Genomic DNA, 12,065 nt, shown 5'->3' with positions numbered 1-12,065 from the left:
GAGTATGAAAGGGAGGCTTGTGGATTCTAAGGGTGAGATTCACCTTCTTTCTGGAGAAGCCGCTTCCCCAAACTGTTCTTGTAAATATAGATCACTTTCTCCATCCACACAGGAGCTTAGCAAACAAAAGTACTAGAGGCTTTCTCCTAAAACTGTCCAGGTAGGAGCAGGGATAAAACAGTGAGGCTTTCCTTCTTGTAATTCCCACTAGCTCTACCTATGAAGAAGGCTGCTGTCCTACTAGATCTAAGAGGACAAGACCTGGACACAGCCACTACTCCACAGAAGGGGCAGAGGTTACCATGCTGTGACCAAAAATTGACAGAACGCAGCACTCAAGCCAGATCACTCTAGTCTTCCCTTCCTTTCCTGCCCAGGAGTAAAAGTGTCACAAAAGACTTCTGGGGCTTCAAGTTGCAGTTCAAAGAGTCAAACATTACATCTAGTTTCTAAACCTATAAGATGAATGAACAAGAAAATAATCAGAAAATACTGGCAAATATATCATCTAGGTTGAGTCACTTATCTGGCAGCCACAAACTCCTTCCCCAGAATCACATAAGTATCTACTTACAGGGCTCGGGATGGCATCAGGATCCAGGCGCTTAGGAGGCAGTGGCTGAGGAGGCCCAGGCTGACTGCCAAAAGCGGGTGCTCCTGGATAGGGACTTCCATAATTGGGCTGAGGGCCCCGGGTTGGTCCAAAGGAACCTGAGAGACAAGGACACAGGTTGATGAACTAAAAATCCTCAGGTAAATGACTAGATTCCTATACATAGAGAATTATGAGGCAGAATAATGACCATTCAGAGAAAGACCACACTGTCTATGAGAATAAAGAATGTCTTATAACCCCTACATCCTAGTAATAATACCCTGAAGCTATCCATCTAGTTTACCACTTAGCAAGCAAAACTAAAAGCAAGCAAACAAACAAAAAACACCTGAATAGCTGAAACCTTTGGCTCCTAGACAGACCTTGGGAAAAACTCACCATTTTGTTGCAGCTGATAGCCTTGCTGCTGGGAGGAGTGCATAGGGGGTGGTGGTCCTGGGGGCCCAGCCATCTGGGTGCCAGGGTGCAGAGCTTGAGAAGGAGGTGAGGACACATGGTTGGGCTGATTCAGTGGGGGTCCCCCAAAACTCTGTCCAGGCAGGAGTGGACCAGTCATTGAAGGCATCCGAGGACCACCTGAAGCTTGGGTTGTAAAGCTGGAGGCCTGCTGTGGGGCAGATCTCTGGGGAGGCTGAGCCCCAGAATGACCCTGGGCCTGGCTAAGGGGAGGAGCCTGGCCTTGAGAACAGGAGCCGTACAGACCAGAGTTAGGGAAACTTCCTGAGGCCGATGCCAGTGATGTTGGTGGGCCTGAGAAGTAGAAGAGGTAGAATCAGAACCCCCAATCAGCCAAGGCCGGTTTGGCTCAGTGGATAGAGCGTCAGCCTGCGGACTGAAGGGTCCCAGGTTCGATTCCGGTCAAGGGCATGTAACTTGGTTGCGGGCACATCCCCAGTGGGAGGTGTGCAGGAGGCAACTGATCGATGTTTCTCTCTCATCGATGTTTCTGACTATCTATCCCTCTTCCTTCCTCTCTGTAAAAAATCAATAAAAATATATTTAAAAAAAAAAAAAAGAACCCCCAATCATTCTGCCATCTTTTTCAGTAAATCGCATAAGAAGGGCAGGAATGCCTGTCCCAGCTGCTATAGCTCAGAGACACAAGAAAGAAAAGGGATTAACATATACCCCACAGCCTGATGCTTCTAAAAAAAGGGAGAATAGTAACATTCCTGTTGTCACAGCTACTCACCATAGCCCAACCCTGAAGGGGGAGGGGCTTGGATCACAGAACCACTGATCTGCATTCCAGCCAGCTGAGCAGTCACCTGTGCACTTGTCGGGGGAGGGCCATAGGGCTGAAGCACAGTTGGCTGGCTGACCACAGGGGCCAATGGGGCTGACCCAAATGGCTGAGACCCAGGGAGCCTGTGAAGAGAAAGCAGGCAGTTAAGGACTAGTGGGCTGGGACACCCTTCACAGTTGGTGGGAATATCATATCATGTATAAGAAGCTATATTGTTTTACAGTATCTTAATCTTATCCTGGTCTCTTTTATGGCTTCATACTTTTGTATATTTGCAGATAAATTACATTCCTGATGATTTACACTCTGATTATTCATCACAAATCTTGTTTTCCATTAGGTTCACTCCACAAACATATGCCAAGCACCCTCAGGTCAAGTATTGTTTACTCTGCTCCTTAGATTATCACCTCCTCTGCCTTAATCCTTTGTAATCAGAAGCCCTGAAGGAGCTGAAAAGGAAAGTGGACAGAAGTATTAACACAACAGATATTTAATAAATGTGGGATCAGCCCAGCCGGCAAGGCTCAGTGGTTGAGCATCATCCTATGAACAAGGAGGTCTCAATTTGATTCCTGGTCAGGGCACATGCCAAGGTTGTAGGCTCGATTCTCAGTGTGGAGTGTGCAGAAGGCAGCCGATCGATGATTCTCTCTCATCATTGATGTTTCTATCTCTCTCTCTCTCTCCTCCCTTCCTCTCTGAAATCAATAAAAATATATTTCTAAAAAAATAAAATAAATGTGGGATCAAACAAATGAAGTTTGACTGTTTAACTTTTAAACCAAAGTATTTATTACTTTATCTTGGGAAGGGTGTTAGAAAGATATATAAGATCAGAGAAGCAGGTCAGCTGAGTTTGGTAGTCTATACTAATCATAAAGATGTGCAAACTCCACCAGAAAAGGATTAAAGAAACAGGACATAAACCAGGTAGGCTTCTAGCTGGGTCTATTTATTAGGAAAGCTTCATTACTTGGGTAGCTATGTTAGGCAGTCCCATGGTATCAGGTAGCACATTAAAATATAAATACAGGCCCTGGCCAGTGTGGCTCTGTTGGTTGGAGCGTTGTCTTGTACACCAAAGGGTTGAGGGTTCAATTCCTGGTCAAGGCACATCCCCAGGTTGCGGGTTTGATCCCCAGTCAGGGTGCCTACGGGAGGCTGATCAATGTTTCTCTCTCTCTCTCTCTCTCCCTTCCTCTCTTTCTAAAATCAATTTTTAAGTATTTTAATATAAATACAAAATTATTCCAATATCAGTGCATACCAACTAGCAACTTGCACTGGTGTTTTACAATGTTATTACTACAGAAATCTATAACATGGATTATTATACACAACAAGCTCCTTCTGGGATTTCAAGAATGAATCAAATTCTTCACAACAGTTTATTGTATTGAAATTCTGATTTATCCTTCTTGTTTATTTTATCTCTACTAAATAACTGGTACTTTATTATATTTGGTCATCTTCTATTGATCCTATAGTTTAACACTTTTCATTCATTTATTCAAGTAGTATCGTCTAAGTGTTATGCTAGTGAACCCTACCTCCTTAAGCTCTTTTTTGGGGGCTTTGCAGTTTTGTCTTCCATAGCACCAAACATACTGTTAGCCCCATGGTAGATGCTCATAAATCCTTGTCGGAATAATTATGTTCTACAGTCCTCCTCCATTAATATGGATAATACTATCAACTACTCAATGTTATTGTGTCACATGCCCTAGTAATAATAAACCACCATCTGTACATGTATCTGTATATAGCTTTATAATTTATAAAGCCTTTCTAAGTGCTTTAATGTAATCCTCACAGTAAAATAATGAGGGAGACACAGCAGATAAAAAACTAAGACACTAAGAGTGTAAGTGCCACACCAAACTAAAACTAGAACCCAGATCTGATTCTTAGTCCAAAGTACTTTACTTTTTTTTTTTAATATATTTTATTGATTTTTTACAGAGAGGAAGGGGGAGAGAGAGAGAGAGAGAGAGAGAGAGAGAGAGAGTTAGAAACATTGATGAGAGAGAAACATCAATCAGCTGCCTCCTGCACACCCCCTACTGGGGATGTGCCCGCAACCAAGGTACATGCCCCTGACCGGAATCGAACCTGGGACCTTGTGTCCACAGGCCAATGCTCTATCCACTGAGCCAAACCAGTTAGGGCAAAGTACTTTACTTTTAAATTGTGAAATATATAGAAAAAATACATAAAACACATATGTACTGTTGAATAATTGTGATTCAAACACCCATATAACCAAAACCAAGTTAAGAAATGGAATACACTAGAACCCAAAGGCCCTCTGTGTCTTTCTTCTACCATAGCCCTCTTCCTTATCCCAGAGGTAACCACTTTCCTAACTTCCTAATAATCATTCCCTTGCCTTTAACAGTTTTGTCAGTTTTTAAACTTTTGTAAACAGAATCACATCATACATACTCTGGGTTTTGCTTCTTTTGTTCAACCACATGTTTATGAAATTCATCTATGCTGTATTCATCACTAAATGTTATTCCACTAAATAAACATGCTGCGATTTACTTAAGCATTTTAATGTAGATGGATATTTGAGTTTCTCAAATTTTTTTAAAAATATTTTTTTACTGATTTCAAAGAGGCAGGAAGGAGAGAGAAATAAAAACATCAATGATGAGAGAGAATCATTAATCAGCTGCCTCCTCACGCCCCACCTCAGGGATTGAGCCTGCAACCTGGACATGTATCCTGATTGGGAATCGAACCATGACCTCCTGGTTCATACTAGTAGGTCGGTGCTCAACCACTGAGCCATGCCGGCTGGGCCTAATTTTTAGATCTTACAAAGCATGTTGCTATGAATAAACATTTCAATTAATTTGTTTACCTTCATGAGTTTTTCTAAGGCATATAACTATGAGTGAAATTACCGTATTTAGGGTGTGCATATCTTCAATTTTAACAGATAAATCCAAATTATTTCCCCAAAATAGTTGCACTAATTTGCATCTGAACACCAGGAGGTAAGAGTTCCTGTTACCCCATATCCTCAGCAATATTTAGTATTGTCAGACTTTTTAATTTTGCCAATCTGATGGATATACAGGAGAATTCTGTTGTGGTTTCTTTTTTTTGTTTTTAAATCCTCACCCAAGAACATTTTCCCATTGATTTTTAGAGAGAGTAGAAGAGAGAGGGAAAGACAGAGAGAAATATCGATGTGAGAGAAACACATCGATTGGTTGCTTCCTGACCAGGGCCCAGGCCAGGAAGGAGCTTGCAACTGAGGTAAGTGCCCTTGACCTGAATCGAACCCGGGACCCTTCGTTCTGCAGGACAACACTCTATCCACTTAGGCAAAGCAGCTATGGCCTGTTGTGCTTTTTTAATTTGTGTGTTGTTTTTGTTTTGGGCGTTTTTTCCCCCATTAATTATGGAGTTGAACAGTGTGGTGTGTTTATTTTATTTTTCAATTAGAGTTGACATACAATATTATATTAGTTTCACAGTATACAACACAGTGATTAGATATTTATATAATTTAGGAGTGATCGTCCTGATTAAATCTAGTACCACATATAGTTATTACAATATTATTGACTATATTCACTATGCTGTACATACTTTGTATTCTGTGACTTTGTTTTCTTTTTAAATTAAATTTATTGGAGTGACATTGGTTAATATGATCATATAGGTTTCAGGTGTGGGTTTCTGTTACAAGAGCTGTATATTGCACTGTGTGCCCACCACTAGTCAAATCTTCTCTCGTCACCATATAATATTAGGACCCCCTCCACCTCCGACACCCTTCCCTCTGGCAACCACCACACTGCTGCTGTGTTCACAAGTTTCAATTTTATATCCTGTATGTGAGTAAAATCATACGGTTCTTAGCTTTTTCTGACTATTTCACTTAGCATAATATTCTCAAGGTTCATCCATGTTGTTGCTTATGGCTGAGTAGTATTCCATTGTGTATATGTACCACATCTTTATCCAGTTCTCTATCCCAGGATACTTTGGTTGTCTCCATCCTGTGAATATTTTTATAACTGGCAATTTGTACTTCTTAATCCCTTTCACCTTTTTTACCCATCCTCCCAACCTCCCATCTGGCAATCATCAATGAACAGTTTTTTAATTATGTTCTTTGGCCATTAGTATCTCTTCTTTTGTAAAATACCTATTCTGGTTTTTTGTCTATTATTTTTTCAACTGGATTGACTTTTTCTTATTGATTAGTAAGTAGTTCTTTACATAGTCTGGATACTATTTTATGTGTTAGTATCTTTTTTCCATTCTGGAACTTGTCTTTTGAACGTACTTTCCATTCAGTGTCTCCCTCTCTCTCTGATCATTCCCATCAGCACAAAAGCACACAAACATCTCAAAAAATAACCAACTATTGTGAAAACAACCCAAATGTCCATCAGGGAATAAATGTATACACAAAATGTGGGTATTATAGCCACACAATAAAATATTACTTGGCCATAAAAAGGAAAGTACTGATACATGCTGCAATATAGATAAACATTGAAAACATTATGTTAAAAGAAAGAAGTCAGTTACAAATATCACATGGTATATGAATCCACTCATATGAACAGTTCAGAATAGGGAAATTGACAGAGACAGAAAATAATTAATGGTTGCTTAAAGTTGAGGGTGTGGGAGATTGAAGGAATAGATATATAGGGGTAGCTACTTAGCTAAAGGATATGGTGTTTCTTCTTGAGGTGACAAAATGATCTAAAATTGACTGATGATGGTTGTACATAACTGTGAATACAGTAAAAAACACTGAATTGTACAGTTTAAGTTCACATGGCATGTAAATTATCTCAATGAGGTTGTTGTGTCTTTTAAATCCAATCAAATAAAATTGCCCTAAAACCTCACATCCCTCTCAAGCTTTTGTGCCTCTTTTTAGCCAAACATTACAAAAGAATTGCTGTCTCTACTTTAATTACTATTTCTCTGTCTCTTTAAGGCTCCTTCTTTCTGGGTTCATTTTTCTATTTTTTCCTTAGTAGTTTTCTGAACCAGAGTTGTAAACTCTCAGTTGTAAACTCTCAGTCTCTGTCTGAAAATCTCTGTATTTGCCCTCTCTCTTAGCTAGGTACATAATTCAACGTTGACAATTATATTCCCTTAATGCTTTCAAGGTACTATCCTATCTGCTCTCCTCTAATAGTCTCTATTTATCTTAATCAATATTGTTTTTTCTGACAATCTCTTACAGACTGAGTTGAGGGAGTGTAGTTGTGTTGCATTTGCTTCTGAAAGGTATTCCAATGATATGATATTGCCATCCAAGATCAATTTTTTTTAAAAAAAAAGCTTTGAGATATAATTTTCATACCATCAAATTCACTGCTTTTAAGTGTACAATTCAAAATTTTTACTGAGTTTACAGAGTTGTGCAACCATCACCAAATACACCTTTAGAACATTTCCATCACTCCAAAAAGACCTCTCCATCCATCTGCAGTCCCAAAGCCCCGCCCACTTATCCACAACCAACCAGGAGAAACAGGATTCTCCCTCTGCCAGTGTGCAGATTTTTTTCTAGTCTCTCTGTTCACGGAAGGTGCAGCTCAGGTCCAGACTTCATAAACAAGGTCTTCATTCGAAACCTCAGCTCAGAAAATCCAAAAGATTCATCCTCCATCCCCAGTACCTGCTTAAACTTAAGTCCCCAGGTCTCAAAATGATAATTCCCACCCTCTGCACAGGCAGCCACAGTGTCAGCTTACCACTCTCATTCTCAGTTCCCACTTGGTGTCTCTAGCACTTAAGGATTTCACTTCCTTTCTCTTAAGCTTAATTATGGACTTGAAATTTTTTTGTTTCTATTTACTTTCTCCATTCTAGATGTCTGTAGTAAACGTTTTTCAGAATCTACTACCCAGCTGAAACTCTTTGACCCACTCCAACTAAACCATTATCTTCATATCTCCACTAAAACTGCATTTGTCAATGATGTGGAACCTTGCCAAACCCAATGGTCAATCCTCAGTCTGCAAATGACACTTACCTTTCAGCAGCAAATGACACAGCTAATTATTCTTGCCTTTCTGAAATTCTGTCTTCATCTAGTTACAGGATGCCACACTCTTCTGGCTAATCTCCTCCCTCACTACTGCTCTTTCTCATTGTCTTTTGATGGCTCCTCCTCTGACTTCTTAAAATTCAGTATTCAATTCTATTCTTTACTCTCAATGCTCATTGTCTAAGTGATTTCATCTAGTCCCATGGCTTTAAATAATATCTCTATACTGAAGATCTCCAAATGTATATCTCCAGTCCTGACATCATTCATGAGCTATAGTTAACATCTCTATTTGGTTGCTAGTAGCTTTTTCTATTTTTGTTTTGTTTTATTTTCATATTTTGTTTCAATGCTAACTTTATTTATTTTTAATTCTCACCTGAGGATATTTTTCCATTGTTTTTTAAAGAGAGTGGAAGAGAGAGGGAAAGGCAGAGAGAAATATCAATGTGAGAGAAACAGATCAATTGGTTGCCTCCTGCACGTGCCCCAATCAGGGCCTGGGCCGAGGAAGAGCCTGCAACTGGGTATGTGCCTGCAACCTGGATACGTGCCCTTGACTGGAATTGAACCCAGGATCCTTCATTCCACAGGCCGACGTTCTATCCACTGAGTCAAACCAGTCAGGGCAGTAGCTTTTTCTTTTTAAAATATACTTTGCCATCTTCACTGGAAGTCTCCAAGCTAGTACCTTTCTTAAATCTATAATGTACATAATAAAATCCTTCATTCCCCACCCCCCAAAAAAATCTGCTCCTTCTCAAATATTTCTCACCTCAGTAAATAGTACCCAGTTTCTTAAGCCAACAAGAGATATCCAGAATTCCTCTTTCTCTATTAACTCACATCCTACTGACTCTACCTTCAAAATGTATCCCAAATCTGACTATTTCTCATAACTCCACTACTACCATCCTAAAACAAACCAAGATCAGCTCTTACCTGAATTACTACAACATCCTAACAGGGTTCTCTACTTCTACTCTTGAATCCAGCAAAGTGACCTCTTTTTAAAAAATAAATAGGATATTTTAAAAAAATTTTTGGAGAATGGGAAAAGCATATGCAATTTTTAAAAAAATAATATTTTTAGTAATCACATTGTGATAGTGTTAGTATTATACTAAGACTGTTGTGTATAATAAGGAATAAAATAAAAAAGAAACTGGGGCATATTCCAATATTCTAATTCCATCATCCCATGGCCATAAGAACCAAGATTCCTGGTGTGAAAGAAAAGAGATATAGCCCTAACTGGTTTGGCTCAGTGGATAGAGCGTCTGCCTGCGGACTGAAAGGTCCCAGGTTCGATTCCAGTCAAGGGCATGTACCTTGGTTGCGGGCACATCCTCAGTGGGAGGTGTGCAGGAGGCAGCTGATCGATGTTTCTCTCTCATCGATGTTTCTAGCTCTCTATCCCTCTCCCTTCCTCTCTGTAAAAAATCAATAAAATATATTTTAAAAAAAGAAAAAAAAAAGAAAAGGGATATAGATATAATAAAGAGGTCAAGTAAAGGCTCTGTAGTCTTCAGTTTGAATTGGAAGTACAAATTTAAAATAATGAGCTATTTTACCTTTAATATGTGTAGCTATGTATTTCTTAGCTATGTCCACTGAAAAGGCCTAGAAAATGACCAATCAGGAAGCAATGAACATTTCTAGTACCCAGGTTACAATAAAAATATCATTTCTGCCCTGGCCAGTGTGTCTCAGTGGTAGAGCATCAGCCCAAGCACTGAAGGGTCACAAGTTCAGTTTCAGTCAAAGGCACATACTTGGGTTGCAGGTTCGTTCCCTGCCCCCATCAGGGTGCATGTGGGAGGCAACCAATCAATGTGTCTCTCTCACATAGATGTTTCTCTTCCCCCATACCCCCTGCCCTACCATTCTCTTTAAAAATCAATGGAGCCCTGCCGAAACCGGTTTGGCTCAGTGGATAGAGCATCGGCCTGCGGACTGAAGGGTCCCGGGTTCGATTCCGGTCAAGGGCACGTACCTTGGTTGCGGGCACATCCCCAGTGGGGGGTGTGCAGGAGGCAGCTGATGGATGTCTCTCTCTCATCGATGTTTCTAACTCTCTATCCCTCTCCCTTCCTCTCTGTAAAATATCAATAAAATATATATTTAAAAAAAAAAAAAAAATCAATGGAGCCCTAGCCAGTTTGGCTCAGTGGATAGAGCGTCGGCCTGTGGACCAAAGGGTCCTGGGTTTGATTCTGGTCAAGGGCACAGGCCTAGGTTGCAGGCTCAATCCCTAGTGGGGGCGTGCAGGAGGCAGCCAATCAGTGAATCTCTCTCATCATTGATGTTTCTATCTCTCACTCACCCTTCCTTTCTGAAATCAATAAAATATTAAAAAAATAAAAATCAATGGAAAAATATCCTCGGATGAGGATTAACAACAATAACAATAATTTATATTATAAAAGAAATTTTATACACTCTAAATAAAGGATTTCTTGGGAAAATGGCTAATTCCTGGTCTGGAGCATAAAATGTGTAAGATAAGCCTGGAACATCTTATCATATTGAAAGATTACTAGGATCAGAGGAGAAACAAAGATGGCGGCATAGGTAAGCACCTAAACTGCTGCCTCGCACAACAATTTCAAAACTACAACTAAAAGACAGAACGGACACCATCCAGAACCACAGGAAAGCTGGCTGAGTGAAAATTCTACAACTAGAAGGAAAGAGAAAAGCTCACAGAGAATTGGAGGTACGGCAAAGGGTCTTTGTGCACGCAGAGAGGAAGGGCGGCTGAGAGCCTGGCTGACTTTCTCTGGCGGAAGGGGAAAGGAAGCCCCCGACCGCACTGAACCCCAGTTCTGACTGCACTGAACCTCAGTTCTGGGTGAGCCCCTGGGGACCCACGCTCTTACTGGGGGAGTCTGGACTCTCGGGCGGAGACTCGGGAGCTGGGGAAGGCAGAGGTCTGAAGGCGCGCGCGTGCCAGTGCGCACAAAGGCTGCGGAGGTTGCCACAGGCTTTCCCTAGTGGAAGAGAGTCGGAGGCTCCTGACTGCACTGAGCCCCAGTTCTGACTGCACTGGACCCCAGTTCCAGGTGAGCCCCTGGGGACCCATGCTCTTGTGGGGGAGTCTGGACTCTCGGGCGGAGACTCGGGAGCCGGGGAAGGCAGAGGTCTGAAGGCGCGCACGTGCGCGCAAGGGCAAGGCTGACGGGAAGCCAAGACTGTCTGCTCCGCCCTGAGACTCCACCCCATCCAAGCTGAGCACAGAGGCTATTGCAATTTGGCAAGTCTAATCCTATAAGGCTGTCTCCAGCACCGAACTTCTCCCAGCATAGACACAGCTGATCCTTACAGCCAACTGGCCTGGAGGTCAATTCCTCCCAGTGATACCAACAACAATCAAGACTTAATTACAACAAGGTTGTACACACAGTCCACAAAGGGGTGCACCAAGAGTGTCCACCTCAGGTTAACTGGGGAGGCCGACCCACTGGGCCATATAGGAAACCTAGCACACAAATCTACCCTACCAACTCAGGGAAGCAGTGAAAATGCGGCGTCAAAGAAACAGATCACAGCCGAGACCGGTTTGGCTCAGTGGATAGAGCGTCGGCCTGCGGACCGAAGGGTCCCGGGTTCGATTCTGGTCCAGGGCATGTACCTTGGTTGTGGGCACATCCCCAGTGGGAGGTGTGCAGGAGGCAGCTGATAAATGTTTCTAGCTCTCTATCCCTCTCTCTTCCTCTCTGTAAAATATCAATAAAATATATTTAAAAAAAAAAAAAAAAAAAGAAACAGATCACAAATGAAAGAAATGGAGGAAAACAAACGACTGGATATAGAATTCAAAACCATGGTTATAAGGCTTTTCAAGAATATCCTAGAAAAGGCCGATAAATATAACGAGACCCTCGAAGATATGAAAAAGGACCAACTAGAAATTAAGCATACACTGACTGAAATAAAAAATATTATACAGAGACCCAAAAACAGACTAGAGGAACACAAGAATCAAGTCAAAGAATTGAAATACAAAGAAGCAAAAAACACTCAACCGAAAAAGCAAAAAGAAAAAAAAAAATCCAAAAAGTTGAAGATAGTGTAAGAAGACTCTGGGACAACTTCAAGCGTACCAACATCAGAATTATGGGGGTGCCAGAAGAAGAGAGAGAGCAAGATACTGAAAA

General features: G+C 41.2%; 1 protein-coding gene across 8 annotated transcripts in view; it reads right to left on the bottom strand.

The window, feature by feature from the left end:
- Positions 1 to 12,065, bottom strand: part of SEC24C (SEC24 homolog C, COPII coat complex component) — a 31,154-nt gene that overhangs the window by 10,009 nt on the left and 9,080 nt on the right. For all 8 annotated transcript variants that reach the window (XM_080641699.1, XM_080641702.1, XM_080641704.1 and 5 more), the window contains exons 4-6: positions 1,809 to 1,984; positions 995 to 1,366; positions 575 to 711 (exon numbers count right to left, since the gene is read on the bottom strand). In XM_080641699.1, coding sequence (XP_080497825.1) covers positions 575 to 711; positions 995 to 1,366; positions 1,809 to 1,984 — 685 coding nt within the window. The remainder of the gene's footprint in view (positions 1 to 574; positions 712 to 994; positions 1,367 to 1,808; positions 1,985 to 12,065) is intronic.

Source organism: Plecotus auritus (assembly GCF_963455305.1).
Source record: "Plecotus auritus genome assembly, chromosome: 9".
Classification (NCBI taxonomy): domain Eukaryota; kingdom Metazoa; phylum Chordata; class Mammalia; order Chiroptera; family Vespertilionidae; genus Plecotus; species Plecotus auritus.
This window is presented reverse-complemented; position numbering and strand designations above follow the sequence as displayed.